The 13,513-nt window shown below is 48.5% G+C and overlaps 1 protein-coding gene across 2 annotated transcripts in view; it reads left to right on the top strand.

Annotated features, from left to right (window-relative positions):
- The window catches only part of RASAL1 (RAS protein activator like 1), a 101,970-nt gene that overhangs the window by 69,302 nt on the left and 19,155 nt on the right, over window positions 1-13,513 (top strand). For both annotated transcript variants that reach the window (XM_038373370.2, XM_043497814.1), the window contains one exon: window positions 10,730-10,867. In XM_038373370.2, coding sequence (XP_038229298.1) covers window positions 10,730-10,867 — 138 coding nt within the window. The remainder of the gene's footprint in view (window positions 1-10,729; window positions 10,868-13,513) is intronic.

Raw genomic sequence — 13,513 nt, 5'->3', positions numbered from 1 at the left:
CAACCCTCCTTCACCGGGGCCATCCGACGGGATCACAGAACAGGAGGTGCAGTTGATCGATTGCTGTCCTGTCCCCATGCTCCAGCCAGACTGCTCAGCATGCTCTTTTCAATCCACTTGGAGCTGAGGGATGGTTGCTGTGGCTGGAGTTGGATCTGGGGAGAGGCGGGAGGTAGGATCCCCAGGGACCAGCAGGAATTTGGAGAACCCACCTATGCCTCCCTGAATGGAGATGAGCTTCCATGCAGCAGCTGTGGTTTGTGGGCCAGGTGCTCTATAAAGCCTATAGAAGCTTGCGGGGAGGGCCTTGTTCCCTGCATGAAGCCATGCAATTACCTCTGCCTTTGAGAGAGCCCCACGGATTCCGCCTGAGGAGTCAGTGAGCTGCTGAGCCTTCAATGCTACAGTTAGCTGGCCCCGAATCCAGTGTGGGGCTGCAAAGAGGGTGGGCAAGGAGGCTATTGGGGACAAAGGAACCGGGTCAGGATAATGCCTTTGTGGCAGGGGCAGCTAGGCATACCATGGGCAATCCTCTTCCAAGGCTTTCCATGGGCAACAGCGCTGTATCTCAGCCATGCATTCCCCCTCGACACACACACCAGAAGTCACAGTCCTCTGCTTGTGACATCACAGGAGCCAACTGTGATGTCAAAAGAGAGGTCATGACCTCATCCAGGGAAATAAATAGGGGGAGCAAGTGACATCTTAAATGGCAAAGATTCTATTTCTGTGCAAAAGGCCCAGCTAATAAAACCCTAGAAGAGATGCCAAGATAACAGATCTGATTGGGAGAATGTCTTAAGGAGAGTTTATTTTTCAGGGTTTTTTCCCCTTTTACCTGTGCATGTCTGTATGATTGTGGTGCATGTGACTGATGTCTGGTGTACTGTCCCTAAAAATGTATCCAAACGCTGTCTTGTGTGCAGAGAAAAGCAGGAAGGCCCAGTGGTGAGGGCAGTAGTGTGGGAGTCTGACCTGGGTTCAAATCCCTGCTCTGCCACAGACTTCCTGTGTGACCTTGGGCAAGGCACTTATTCTCTCTGGGCTTCAATTCCCATCTGCCCAATGGGGATAACCTCTTGCCTCCCAGGGGTCTTATGAGGATACACGCATTATAGAATCATAGACTTACTGGAGGGGACCTTGATAGGCCATCTAGTCCAGTCCCCTTCAGGACTAAGTATTATTTAGACCATTCCTGACAGGAGTTGTCTAATCTGCTCTTTAAAATCTCTAATGATGGAGATTCAACAACCTCCCTTTTATTCCACTGCGTAACCACCCTGACAGTTAGGAAGTTTTTCCCTAATGTCCAACCTAAACCTCCCTTGCTGCAATTTAAGCCCATTGCTTCTTGTCCTATCCTTAGAGGTTAACGAGAACAATTTTTCACCTTCCTCCTTGTAACAACCTTTTACGTCCATGAAAAGTGTTATGTCCCCTCTCAGTCTTCTCTTCTCCAGACTAAACAAACCCAGTTTTTTCAATTTTCCCTCATAAGTCATGGTTTCTAGACCTTTAATCATTTTTGTTGCTCTTCTCTGGCCTTTTTCCAGTTTGTCCACATCTTTCCTGAAATGTGGTACCCAGCACTGGACACCATACTCCAGCTGAGGCCTAATCAGTGCGGAGTAGAGCGGAAGAATTACTTCTTATGTCTTGCTTACAACACTCCTGCTAATACAGCCCAGAATGATGTTTGCTTTTTCTGCAACACTATTACACTGCTGACTCATATTTATCTTGTGATCCACTATAACTAGGGCCCTATCAAATTCACAGTCCATTTTGGTCAATTTCAATTTTTAAAAATTGTAAATTTCATAAAATTTCAGGTGTTGTAACTGTAAGGGTCCTGATCCAACTCCGAAGGCAGCAGGGCAGAAGTAAGGATGGCATGGTATGGAATTGCCACCCTTACTTCTGCGCTGCGCTGCCTACAGAGCTGGGCACCTGGTCAGCAGCCACTGCTCTCCAGCCACCCGGCTCTGAAGTCAGCATAGAAGTAAGACTGGCAATACTACGATACCCCCAACAATAACCTTGCAACCTCCGCCCCTCCTCTTGATGACCCTCTTTTGGATTGGAACCTTCAGTTTGAGAAACACTGGTCTGTATAGTATAGGGTAAAAGTATATAAAAACCAAAGACCAGATTTCACAGTCCATGATGTGTTTTTCATAGCCATGAATTTGGTAGGGCCCTAACTATACCCCACAGATCCCTTTCCCCAGTAGTCCTTCCTAGGCAGTCATTTCCCATTTTGTATGTGTGCAACTGATCTGTTTGAAGCATGGGTGCTGGAACAATTTGTATAGTGGAGGTGCTGAGAGCCATTGAACCAAACTGTAAACCCTGGATATAATGGAAACCATTTCAATCCAGGAGGTGTGGTAGCACCCGCAGCACCTGTAGTTGCAGCACCTATACTTTTAAGTGGAGTACTTTGCATTTGTCTTTATTGAATTTCATTCTATTTATTTCAGACCGTTTCTCCAGTTTGTCCAGATCATTTTGAATTTTAATCCTGTCCTCCAAAGCACTTGCAACCCTCCCAGCTTGTTATCATCCGCAAACTTTAGCAGTGTACTCTCTATGCCATTATTTAAATCTTTGATGAAGATATTGAACAAAAACGGACCCAGAACTGATCTCTGAGGGACCCCACTTGATATGTCCTTCCAGCTTGACTGTGAACCATTGATAACTTGTTTTTCCAACCAGTTATGCACCCACCTTATCTAGATTGTATTTCCCTAGTTTGTTTATGAAAAAGTATTGAGAGACAATATCAAAACATAAAAACAGCCATACTGGGTCAGACCAAAGGTCCATCTAGCCAAGTATCCTGTCTTCTGACAGTGGCCAATGGGAGGTGTCTCAGAGGGAATAAACAGAACAGGTAATCATCAAGTGATCCATCCCCTGTTGCCCATTCCCAGCGTTTGGCAAACACTGAAGTCAAGATATACCACATCTATTGCTTTCCACCTAACCACAAGGCTTATTATCTTGTTTGTTCTTAATAAATCCATGCTGACTGTTACTTATCACCTTATTGTCTTCTAGATGATTGCAAATTGATTGCTTAATTATTTGCTCCATTACTTTCTGATATAGAAATTAAGCTGACTGGTCTGTAAATCCCTGGATTGTTCTTATTCCTCTTTTTATAGATTAGCACTATATTTGCCCGTTTCCAGTCTTCTGGAATCTCTCCCGTCTTCCATGACTTTTTAAAGATAATTGTTAATGGCTCAGATATCTCCTCAGTCAGCTCCTTGAGTATTCTAGGATGCATTTCATCAGACCCTGGTGTCTTGAAGACATCTAACTTCTCTAAGTAATTTTTAATTTATTCTTTCCCTATTTTAGCCTCTGGTCGTACCTCATTTTCACCAGCATTCACGATGTCAGATGTCCAATTGCTACTAAACTTTTTGGTGAAAACTGAAACAAAAAGGTCATTTAGCACTTCTGCCATTTCCATGTTTTCTGTTATAGTTCCCCTCCCCCACCCTCATTGAGTAACGGGTCTATCCTGTCCTTGGTCTTCCTCTTGCTTCTAATGTATTTGTAGAAAGTTTTCTTGTTACCCTTTATGTCTCTAGCCAGTTTAATCTCATTTTGTGCGTTGATCTTTCTAATTTTGTCCCCACATACTTGTATTATTTGTTTATATTTATCCTTTGTAATTTGACTTAGTTTCCACTTTTTGTAGGGCTCTTTTTTGAGTTTCAGATCATTGACGATCTCTTGGTTAAGCCAGGGTGCTCTCTTGCCATATTTCTTATCTTTCCTATGTAGTGGGATAGTTTGCACTTGTGCCCTTAATAATGCCTCTTTGAAAAACTCACAACTCTCTTGAAATATTTTTGCCCTTAGATTTGCTTCCCATGGGATCTTACCTATCAACTCCCTGAGTTTGCTAATGTCTGCCTTCTTGAAATCCATTATCTTTCTCATGCTGTTTTCCCTCCTATCATTCCTTAGGGTATGTCTACACTGGCAGAGTTACATCGCCGGCAGTTACAGCACCGCTCAGAGAGCGCTGAAGGGACACCGCTGTTGTGTGTTCACACTGTCAGCTGCCTGCACAATAGTGTCTTCACACTAGCAGCACTTGCAGCGGTATTCGCAGTAGTGCTCTCTGGGCAGCTATCCCACAGAACATCTCTTCCTTTTCTGCCGCTAAGAGTTATGGGAAGGCAGAGGGGTTCGCGGGGCATCCTGGGTCCTGTCCCAGTGCCCCGTGATGCATGGCTTCGCGTCCCAGCAATCCCTGGGCTTCCGTCCGCATTCAGAGCCATCTTTCAATGGTTTGTGTACAGCGCCCTGCCTCTTCAGTCTGCAGGAATGGACACCGCACTGTTGACCAGTATGCTGCTCGCTCTGACTAACACCTCACGAGCGGCAGTGGAGCTATTCCTGAAACTACAAAGGCAAGAGGAGTGTGACATTGATCTCGCCACACGTAGTAGCTACGACAGGAGATTGCTTGTGGCATTCACAGAGGTGCTGACCACAGTGGAACGCTGGAAACAAGCATTGCGTGGTGGGATCACATCGTGATGCACATCTGGGATGATGAGCAGTGGCTGCAGAGAGTTCGGATGAGGAAAGCCACATTCATGGAACTTTTTTCAGAGTAGCAGCCGTGTTAGTCTGTATCCGCAAAGAGAAAAGGAGTACTTGTGGCACCTTAGAGACTAACAAATGTATTTGAGCATAAGCTTTCTTGAGCTACAGCTCACTTCATCGGATGCATTCATGGAACTGTGTGATGAGCTTATCCCAGCCCTGCGGCACAAGGACATGAGAATGAGAGTTGCCCAGTCATTGGAGAAGCGTGTGGCAATTTCACTGTTGAAGCTGGCTACTTCAGACTGCTGCTGATCAGTCACTAACCAGTTCAGAGTGGGAAAGTCGACCATTGGACTCGTGTTGACGGAAGTGTGCAGGGCCATTAATTGCATCCTGCTCCGAAAAATTGTGACTCTGGGCAATGTGCGTGACATTGTGGATGGTTTTGCATTGTGGATGGCTTCCTTAACTGCGGAGGGGCAATAAATGGCCTGCATATTCCAATTCTGACACTAGACCACGTAGCCACTGAGTACATTAATCAGAAGGGGAATTTCTGTATGGTTCTCCAGGCGCTTGTGGATCACCATGGGTGTTTCACAGAGATTAACGCAGGTTGGTCCATGCATCTTTCAGAACACTGGCTTGCTCAGGAAGCTGCAAGCTGGGAATTTCTTCCTGGACCAGAAGATCACTGTAGGGGAAGTCGAAATGTCCACTGTGATCCTGGGAGACCCTGCCTACCTCTTAATCCCGTGGTTTATGAAGCCATACATAGGGCACCTTGACAGCGGCAAGGAGTGGTTCAACAACAGGCTGAGCAAGTTCAGAATGACTGTTGAGTGTGCAGTTTAAAGGCCTGCTGGCAATGCCTGTATGGGAAGCTGGACCTGGCCGATGACAATATTCCTATGCTTATAGGTGCATTCTGTACGCTCCATAATATTTGTGGAGGGAAGGGTGAAGGCTTCACTTAGGGCTGGACTGCTGAGGCTCAGTGAAGGGAGGCTGAATTTGAACAGCCAGAGACCAGGGCTATTAGAGGGGCGCAGCGCGGGACCATAAGGATCAGGGTTGCCTTGAGGCAGCAATTTGAAGCTGAAATCCACTAATATTTGTTGCTGTGCTTGGGAGTGCAGTGCTTGTAATGCTAGGAGGTGACTGTGATTGGTGCAGATGATGCACTACGAAGGTTTAAGAAAATTGCCTGTTACTTTGCAGGACTCTGATTGCTTTCAATTAAAGGAATAAAGATTGCTTTCAAACCAACACAATTATTTTATTAAAAAACAACAACCGGAGGAGAGAGACAATCAAAAAAATCACATCAGCACTGTGGGGGATGAGGGAAGGGAGAGTCCCAGGAGGAAGTGGGGTTCTAGGATTGTTAAAGATGTGTGTATGCCCAGAGATCATATCCATCCTTCTGCTCTGGAGTACAGTGCAGCGAGTATTGTACTTCAGCAGGGCTAAACTGCAGAGGCACGGGTGTTGAGTGCAATGGGTAGTGGGAGTCCGCAGGGCTGGACTGTGACGGGGCAGGAGTGGAATGCAGCGGGTTCAGACTGGAGCTAGGAGATGGATAAGAGTGTGTTGGCAATGTCTGAGGGGTGCATGGGAAAGAGGTTTGCGACAGCAGCTGCAGGGGAAGGCGGGCGTGTAGCTGCTTGGTTTGCAGTGCTAGTAGCACCTGGAGTGTGTCTGCTTGGCATGCCATAACATTCAATAGCTGCTCTGTGGCTTCATTCTGGTGCGCCGTGTTCTCCTTTCGGTCCCTCTTCTCGCTGTCCCACCACTACTTCAATTCTTGTTTTTCGGCTGCAGAGTGCATCATGACATCACGCAGAAAGTCCTCTTTAGTTCTTCATGGCTGCTTTCTAATTCTGTGCAGCTGTTCAGCTGGTGATAACAAAGAGGGAGGCTGGGCTCCCAAGGTCATATCTGTTAAGCCAAAATGCAACATTTTACAGAAGCAGTATTGTTTGCAACACACAGACCATTGATTCAGTAATTTAAAACACAGCCACTATTCACATACCTGTCAGTAAGTGGCTGACCCCAGGCAAGCACACATGAGCCACAGGACCCCCAAAATAGTGAGTAACCGCAGGGGCAGGAGAAATCAATGTTCCAGGTCCATATTGTACACTGGGAACGTGGCTCTTGGGGAGAGCCAGCATTGTACATGGGGCCTTCTAATCATTATGGTCCCCACATTTTCCACAGGCTGTGTTCATTATGGAAGATATCTCACTGCTGAGGGTAAGCAGGGAATCAAGGGAGGGTCTTCTCAAAGACTGCAGCTTCCGCCCTGGCCCTTATGCGGCTCACCTGTGTGCAGCAATGGTCCTCCCCCCAACCCCCCAGTGATGGCAGAGTGGCACGGGAAAATTACCCTTAATGGGGCAAGAAACAAAACAGCTCTGTCAAAGAACCTGTGGCAGCGGATTGCCCAGTATCTCCATGAGAGTTTCCTGGAGATCTCTGAAGCAGATTCCCATGAAGTGAGGGAGTCAATCAATACCCTGTTCCGCCACTCAGACTAGGCATGTGGTGGTTCGCACATCATATAGACACAAGCCTGCTTTCTACAGCCCTCCTGCCCCCCAAAACTCGCTTTAGTGATTCCCAAAATCAAATCCACTTACCAGGGGCCTCCTCACTTGTTTCCACTTTGCCAAGATCCAACAGCTGTGACTGGCTAGCCTCCTCTGGGGTAGAGAAGAGCTCCTGGCTGCATGCATCTCTGACCTCCGAGTTGTCCTCTGGCTCTGGGTCTCCCTTCCCCTCCACATCCTCATCCAAGATTTCCTCCTTCTGGCTCAGTCCACTCTCAACTGGCCCACGAGCCACCGAAGTATCCACAGTGGCCTTCACAATGGAGATGGGGTTGCCACCAAATGTTGCGTCCAGCTCTTTGTAGAACCGGCAGCTCGTGTGCGTGGCACCGGAGCGGTGGTTTGCCTCCCGCGCCTTGTGGTAGGCGTTCCGCAGCTCCTTCGCTTTGACCCTGCACCACAGTGCGTCCCGCTCATGGCCCCTGTCATGCATCATGAAATCTGTCCGTAGGTATCATAATTCCGACTGCTGGAGCGCAGCTGGGGCTGCACTGCCTCTTCTCCCCAAATGCTGATGAGGTCCAGCAGCTCGGCACTGCTCCAAGATGGGGATTGCCTGGTCCATGGAGCAGGCTTGGCCACCTGGAAAGATGCGCTGATACCACTGCACGCACCACCGAGCCAACAGGACGGGAACTTTCAAAATTCCCAAGGAACTTACAGGGTGGGGCTCATGGTTCGTCACCTGAGGACAGAGCAGTGGAGTTCAAACCGATGACCAGAGAGGCAAGAACAGGCATTGTAGGACAGCTCCCGGAGGCCAATCGCAGGGCTGTAATCGACCAGAGTGTCTGTACCCCCGGCGCAGAAGGCTGCATGTCTCTCGTCGGGGTAGTGTTTTTACAGCGCGGCAACTGTGCAGTTTCTGCGCGCTCAGTGGCTTGACCGCGTGACCCCTGGGGAGTTACAGCGCAGAACGCTGCTTCACTGCGCAGAAACCTGCCAGTGTAGACAAGGCCTCAGAACCATGAACTCCACCATTTCATGATCACTTTCACCCAGGCTGCCTTCCACTTTCAAACTCTCAACCAGTTCCTCCCTAGTGGTCAAAATCAAACCTAGAACAGCCTCTTCCCTAATGGCTTTCTCCACCTTCTGAAATAAAAAATGTAGTGGAGACCATTCCAAGAACTTGTTGGATAATCTGTGCCCCGCTGGGTTGTTTTCCCAACAGATGTCTGAGTAGCTGAAGTCCCTCATCACCACCAAGTCCTGGGCTTTGGATGATTTTGTTAGTTGTTTAAATAATCCTCTTCCACCTCTTCTTCCCAGTTTGGAGGTCTGTAGTAGACTCTGACCATGACCTCACCTTTGTTTTTTTATCCCTTTTATCCTTACCAGAGATTTTCAACAAGTCTGTCTCCTATTTTATCTTAACCTCGGTCCAAATGTATATGTTTTTGATATAGAAGACAACACCTCCTGCCTTTTTTCCCTGCCTATCCTTGCTGAGCAAACTGTACCCTTCTCTACCAATATTTCAGTCATTCCAGTCCAGTCTCTGTGATGGCAGCTATGTCATAGCTGTATTTATTGACTAGCATTTCAAGTTCTTCCTGCTTATTCCCCATACTTCTCGCATTAGTATACAGACATCTAAGATACTGATTTGATTTCCTCCCTATGTTCTTTCTGGTCTTTCCCTTATCCCTGCTATAATGGTCCATGCTCCCCACAGACTCCGACCCGTCTCCTAGGTTTCCATGTTTTGGACTTACCTGTGGGCTTCCGTCACCTGCTGTCATTGAACCTAGGTTAAAACCCTTCTCACTAGGTTAGCCAGTCTGTATCCAAATACACTCTTCCCCTTCCTCGATAGGTGGACCCCATCTCTGCTTATCAGTCCTTCTTCCTGGAACAGCATCCCGTGGTCAAGGAAGCAGAAGCCCTCCTGGCAACACCATCCTCACAGCCAGGCATTCACCTCCAGGATGTATCTGTCTGTGCCTGGGCCCCCTACCCTTGACTGGAAAGATCAAAGAGAACAGCACCTGCACCCCCCAACTCCTTCACCCTCCCTCCCAGGAGCCTGTAGTCACTGATGATCTGCTCAGGGTTGTACTTCACAGTAACATTAGTGCTCACAGAGAATCATAGAAATCAGAGTTGGAAGGGACCTCAGGAGGTCATCTAGTCCAACCCCCTGCTCAAAGCACGACCAATCTCCATTTTTTTTATTTTTTATTGCCCCAGATCCCTAAATGGCCCCCTCAAGGATTGAACTCACAACTCTGGCTTTAGCAGGCCAATGCCCAAACCACTGAGCTATCCCCTCCTCCCACATGGATGAGTAGCATGGGGTAGTAGTCAGAGGGCCAGATGATCCTCGACAATCCCTCCATAATGTCTCAGATACGGGCCCTGGCAGGTAGCATACCTCCTGGGATGCCATGTCAGGGCGACAGATGGGTGCCTCCGTCCCCCTCAGAAGAGAGTCACCAACCACCACCACCCTCCGTTTCCTCCTGGGAGTGGTGGCTGTGATCCTCCCAGCCTTGCGGGTACATGGCTTCTCCTCCTCCACCTTGGGGGTGGTTCCTCCTGGCTTGTTACCAGGGCAGCATAACGGTTCATCATTATGGTGAGTGGGTTGGGAGTAGGGGTGGAGCACGGCCCTCTGCCAGAAGTAACCACAGCCAGTGTCCTCCCTGTGACAGAGCCATATCCTCCTCCCCCAGTGGTGTGACAGCAGACATCTGTAGCTGAGTAGCTTCCTCAGCCTTGGGTGTCTCCACATGAATACTCACAATGAACTCCTCATGGGCATGGATGCTCCTCAGCCGAGCCACCTCCTCCTGTAGCTCTCCCACCTGCTTCCTGAGAGATTCCATCAGTAGGGAGCTTTCACACTGGTCGGTCCCTCCAGCCTGGCTCTCAGAGTGGGAAATGCAAGCCACAGTCTCTGCAAATCCCGACCAGGATCTGGGTAGAGGCATCCATGGTTAGGTTCTCTGTCTGGATACAGGTGCAGGTGGAGGAGATAGGAGTAGCACTGGCACTGGCGAGGTGACACTTCCTAACCATTATATTACATCTATCTTTCAAACTCCCCTGTTCTCTAGCTCCCCTTGGTCACTTAGCCTCTGGCTTTTAAGCCTGCTCTCCTAGGTCAGCCCTATCCCCTCATTAATCACACAGGGGAGAGTGATTAAAAAGCTGATTGAGGCTGATCAAGGATGATCCAGGGAACAAAGGCTCAGAGAACAAAGGCCCCAGACCCACAATCCCAACTGATCAACTACCAATGGTGAAGGCACTCAGATGCTATAGTAATGGAGCCATATTAAACACACTGGATAGATTTTGTTCTCCATGTTTCTCCCACATATTTCTGAGGAGATGCACATGACATGCTCTCTCTCTCTTTCTCTCTCTCAAGTATACTTGACTTGTGTTCTTTGTTGTTTACCTAAATCTAAACCAAAGTCCAATTTAGACTGCAAGCCAGTGGTTACTCTTTGCTCATGGAATGATGTTTTGGAGGGTGGCTGCTGATGCTGGCGGTTGAAATTCTGATCCTTTCTTAGGATGTGAAGTACATTGCCATCAGTGGGTTCTTATTCCTCCGCTTCTTCGCTCCTGCCATCTTGACACCAAAACTGTTCAACCTCCGCGACCAGCATGCCGACACCCGGACCAGCCGCACACTTTTGCTGTTGGCCAAGGTACCCAGCAGGGTGAAAGGGTGGGGGAGGAGTGGGGAACCTCCTGCTTTGTGCTGAGTTTTCATGCTGTCTGATCCCTGTGAGGCATTGCTGTAACATGTCAGAGTGCCTCAGATAGCACCCTCTCTTAGTGGAGAAATTCACAGAGGGCAAAATAAGCCCAAATCTTGTGGGCAGGGTTCTCAGCTGGTGTGAATCAGCAATGGTTTCAGTGGAGCTATGCCAGTTTGGAAGATCTGTCCAAGCTGTCCCTTGTGTCAAGTTGTGACTTGATTCCAGCCTCTAAGTATCCTCGTGGAGAGAAGATTCCTGGATCCTTCATGGATTCTAAAGGGTTATTTAATGTAGTGGAGAAAGGAGAGCATGAATCAATGGCTGGAAGCTGAAGCCAGACAACTTCACATTAGAAATTAGCCACCAATGTTTAACAGTGAGGGCAATTAACCATTGGAACAAACTGCCAAGGGAAAAGGTGGATCCTCCATCCCTGGCTGTCTTTGAATGCAGCCTCGCTGCCTCTCTGGAAGTTGCTTTAGCCAAACCCAATTTACTGGGCTCAAGACAGGGGTAACTGGGTGAAATGTAAAGGCTGTGATCTACAAGAGGGCAGACTCAATCTGATGGTCCCTTCTGGCCCTAAATTCCATGACTCTCTTAAAAGAGGAACTCCTTGTGTCATAGCGAGCCATCAAACCTGACATCGCCGTATATAATCAAGCATCCAACTGCAGATAAAGGCCTGGTCCAGCGCCCATTCAAAACAAAGGAACGGCTATGGTGGCCATTGCATTAGGCCACCAGAGAAGTTATCCAAATGGGGGGCAAAATGAGCCCTGCCTGGATGCAGGGGCAGAAAGAGTTAGCCACAGCTGGGGTATTTCTTAGTATTCTGTAGATGCTTGTTCTGCAGGGCGCCCTTGGCTGGCTGGGAGCCCTGGCCTGTTGGCTCTGTACTGGGGCCTGGACCATCCTGGCAGCCTGACAGCTGGTTGCACTCACTGACCAGCGCATCTTTGGGGAAGGTGCAGTGATTAGATGTGGTGGTGATTTCTTGGTGGAAAGTGTTTTACATCTTTTGGGGCAGACCCTCAGCCGGTGCAAACTGGCATAGCCACATTGAACTCACTGGGATGGTGCTGGGCTGGGCCAGCCAAGGAGCTGACCCATTGTTTTAATCACTGCATCGAGGTGGAAGAAAGAAGTGCTGTGTTTGGGAGGCCCATACCTCACTGCAATCTAGAGCTGCCCCACCCTGTGGGCTCAAGAAACCCCAGTGTTTGCCCTGGTGTTGTAAGGCCCAGTTGGGTTGACCCTGGTGCTGAGCTGCCAACATGGACAGTGGGCTGAATGAGCTCACATGAACCTCAATCACCCTGCCCTCTGTGAGGCCTCCCAGTAATGACCCCCCGCCCCCAGGCCAGCTCCCTCTTACACACAGTCAAATCCGCTCTTGGCTCACCTGTGATTGGCAACTCAGCTGTGCCAGTGCCACTGCATGCAGGTGGCTCTTCCCCCAGAGTGGGGGCTGGCACCCCCTCGTGCTGGATTGGGGCAGCGTGAGAGGTGGGGCAGGGGATGCTATCCAAGGCCAGACAGGCCCTTTGTGACCGCTGTCTCGCCCAGGCCATATTACTTCCCTGCCATAATCCCAGCCAGATCTTTTTAAACAACATCCAACCCTGATCTAAAAATTGCAAGTGATGGAGAATCCACCCAACCCTCGATAAATTGTTCCCATGATCAGTTATCCCAAGGAGAGGGAGGGAATGTTCCAGAGAATGAAGGAAGGTGGCAGCGGGGGGTGGGGGAGATGTAGGGAGGGATGAGAAGGGAGGGTGATGTGAGGGAAAGGAGAGAGGAGAAGGAAAGAAGTGGGGGAGTAGGAGAACATAAGAACATAAGTATGGCCATACTGGATCAGACCAAAGGTCCATCTCTCCCAGAATCCTGTCTTCTGACAGTGGCTCATGCCAGGTGCCCCAGCTTCTGGCAATCCGAGGCTAGGGACACTATCCCTGCCCATCTTAGCTAATAGCCATTGATGGACCTGTCCTCCATGAACTTATCTAGTTCTTTTTTGAACCCTGTTATAGTCTTGGCCTTCACAACATCCTCTGGCAGAGTTCCACAGGTTGACTGTGCGTTGTGTGAAGAAATATTTCCTTTTATTTATTTTAAACCTGCTGCCTATTCATTTCATTTGGTGACCCCTAGTTCTAGTGTTATGAGAAGGAGTAAAAAACACTTCCTCATTTACCCGTCATGATCTGACCTCTGTCAGATCCCTCCCTGGTCGTCTCTTTTCCAAGCTGAAAAGTCCCAGTTTTATTAATCTCTCCCCATACTGAAGCCATTCCAGACCCCTCGTCATTTTTGTTGCCCTTATCCGAACCTTTTCCAATTCCAAAATATCTTTTTTGAGATGGGGAAGCCACATCTGCACTCAGTGTTCAAGAAGAGGACATACCATGGATTTATATAGAGGCAATATGATATTTTCTGTCTTATTATCTATCTCTTTCTTAATGATTCCCAACACTGTGTTCACTTTTTTGACAGCCGCTGAACATCGAGTGGATGTTTTCAGAGAACTATTCACAGTGACTCTTTCTTGAGTGATAACAGCTAATTTAGACCCCATCATTT

The sequence above is a fragment of the Dermochelys coriacea genome, chromosome 15, assembly GCF_009764565.3.
Source record: "Dermochelys coriacea isolate rDerCor1 chromosome 15, rDerCor1.pri.v4, whole genome shotgun sequence".
Lineage (NCBI taxonomy): Eukaryota > Metazoa > Chordata > Testudines > Dermochelyidae > Dermochelys > Dermochelys coriacea.
This window is presented reverse-complemented; position numbering and strand designations above follow the sequence as displayed.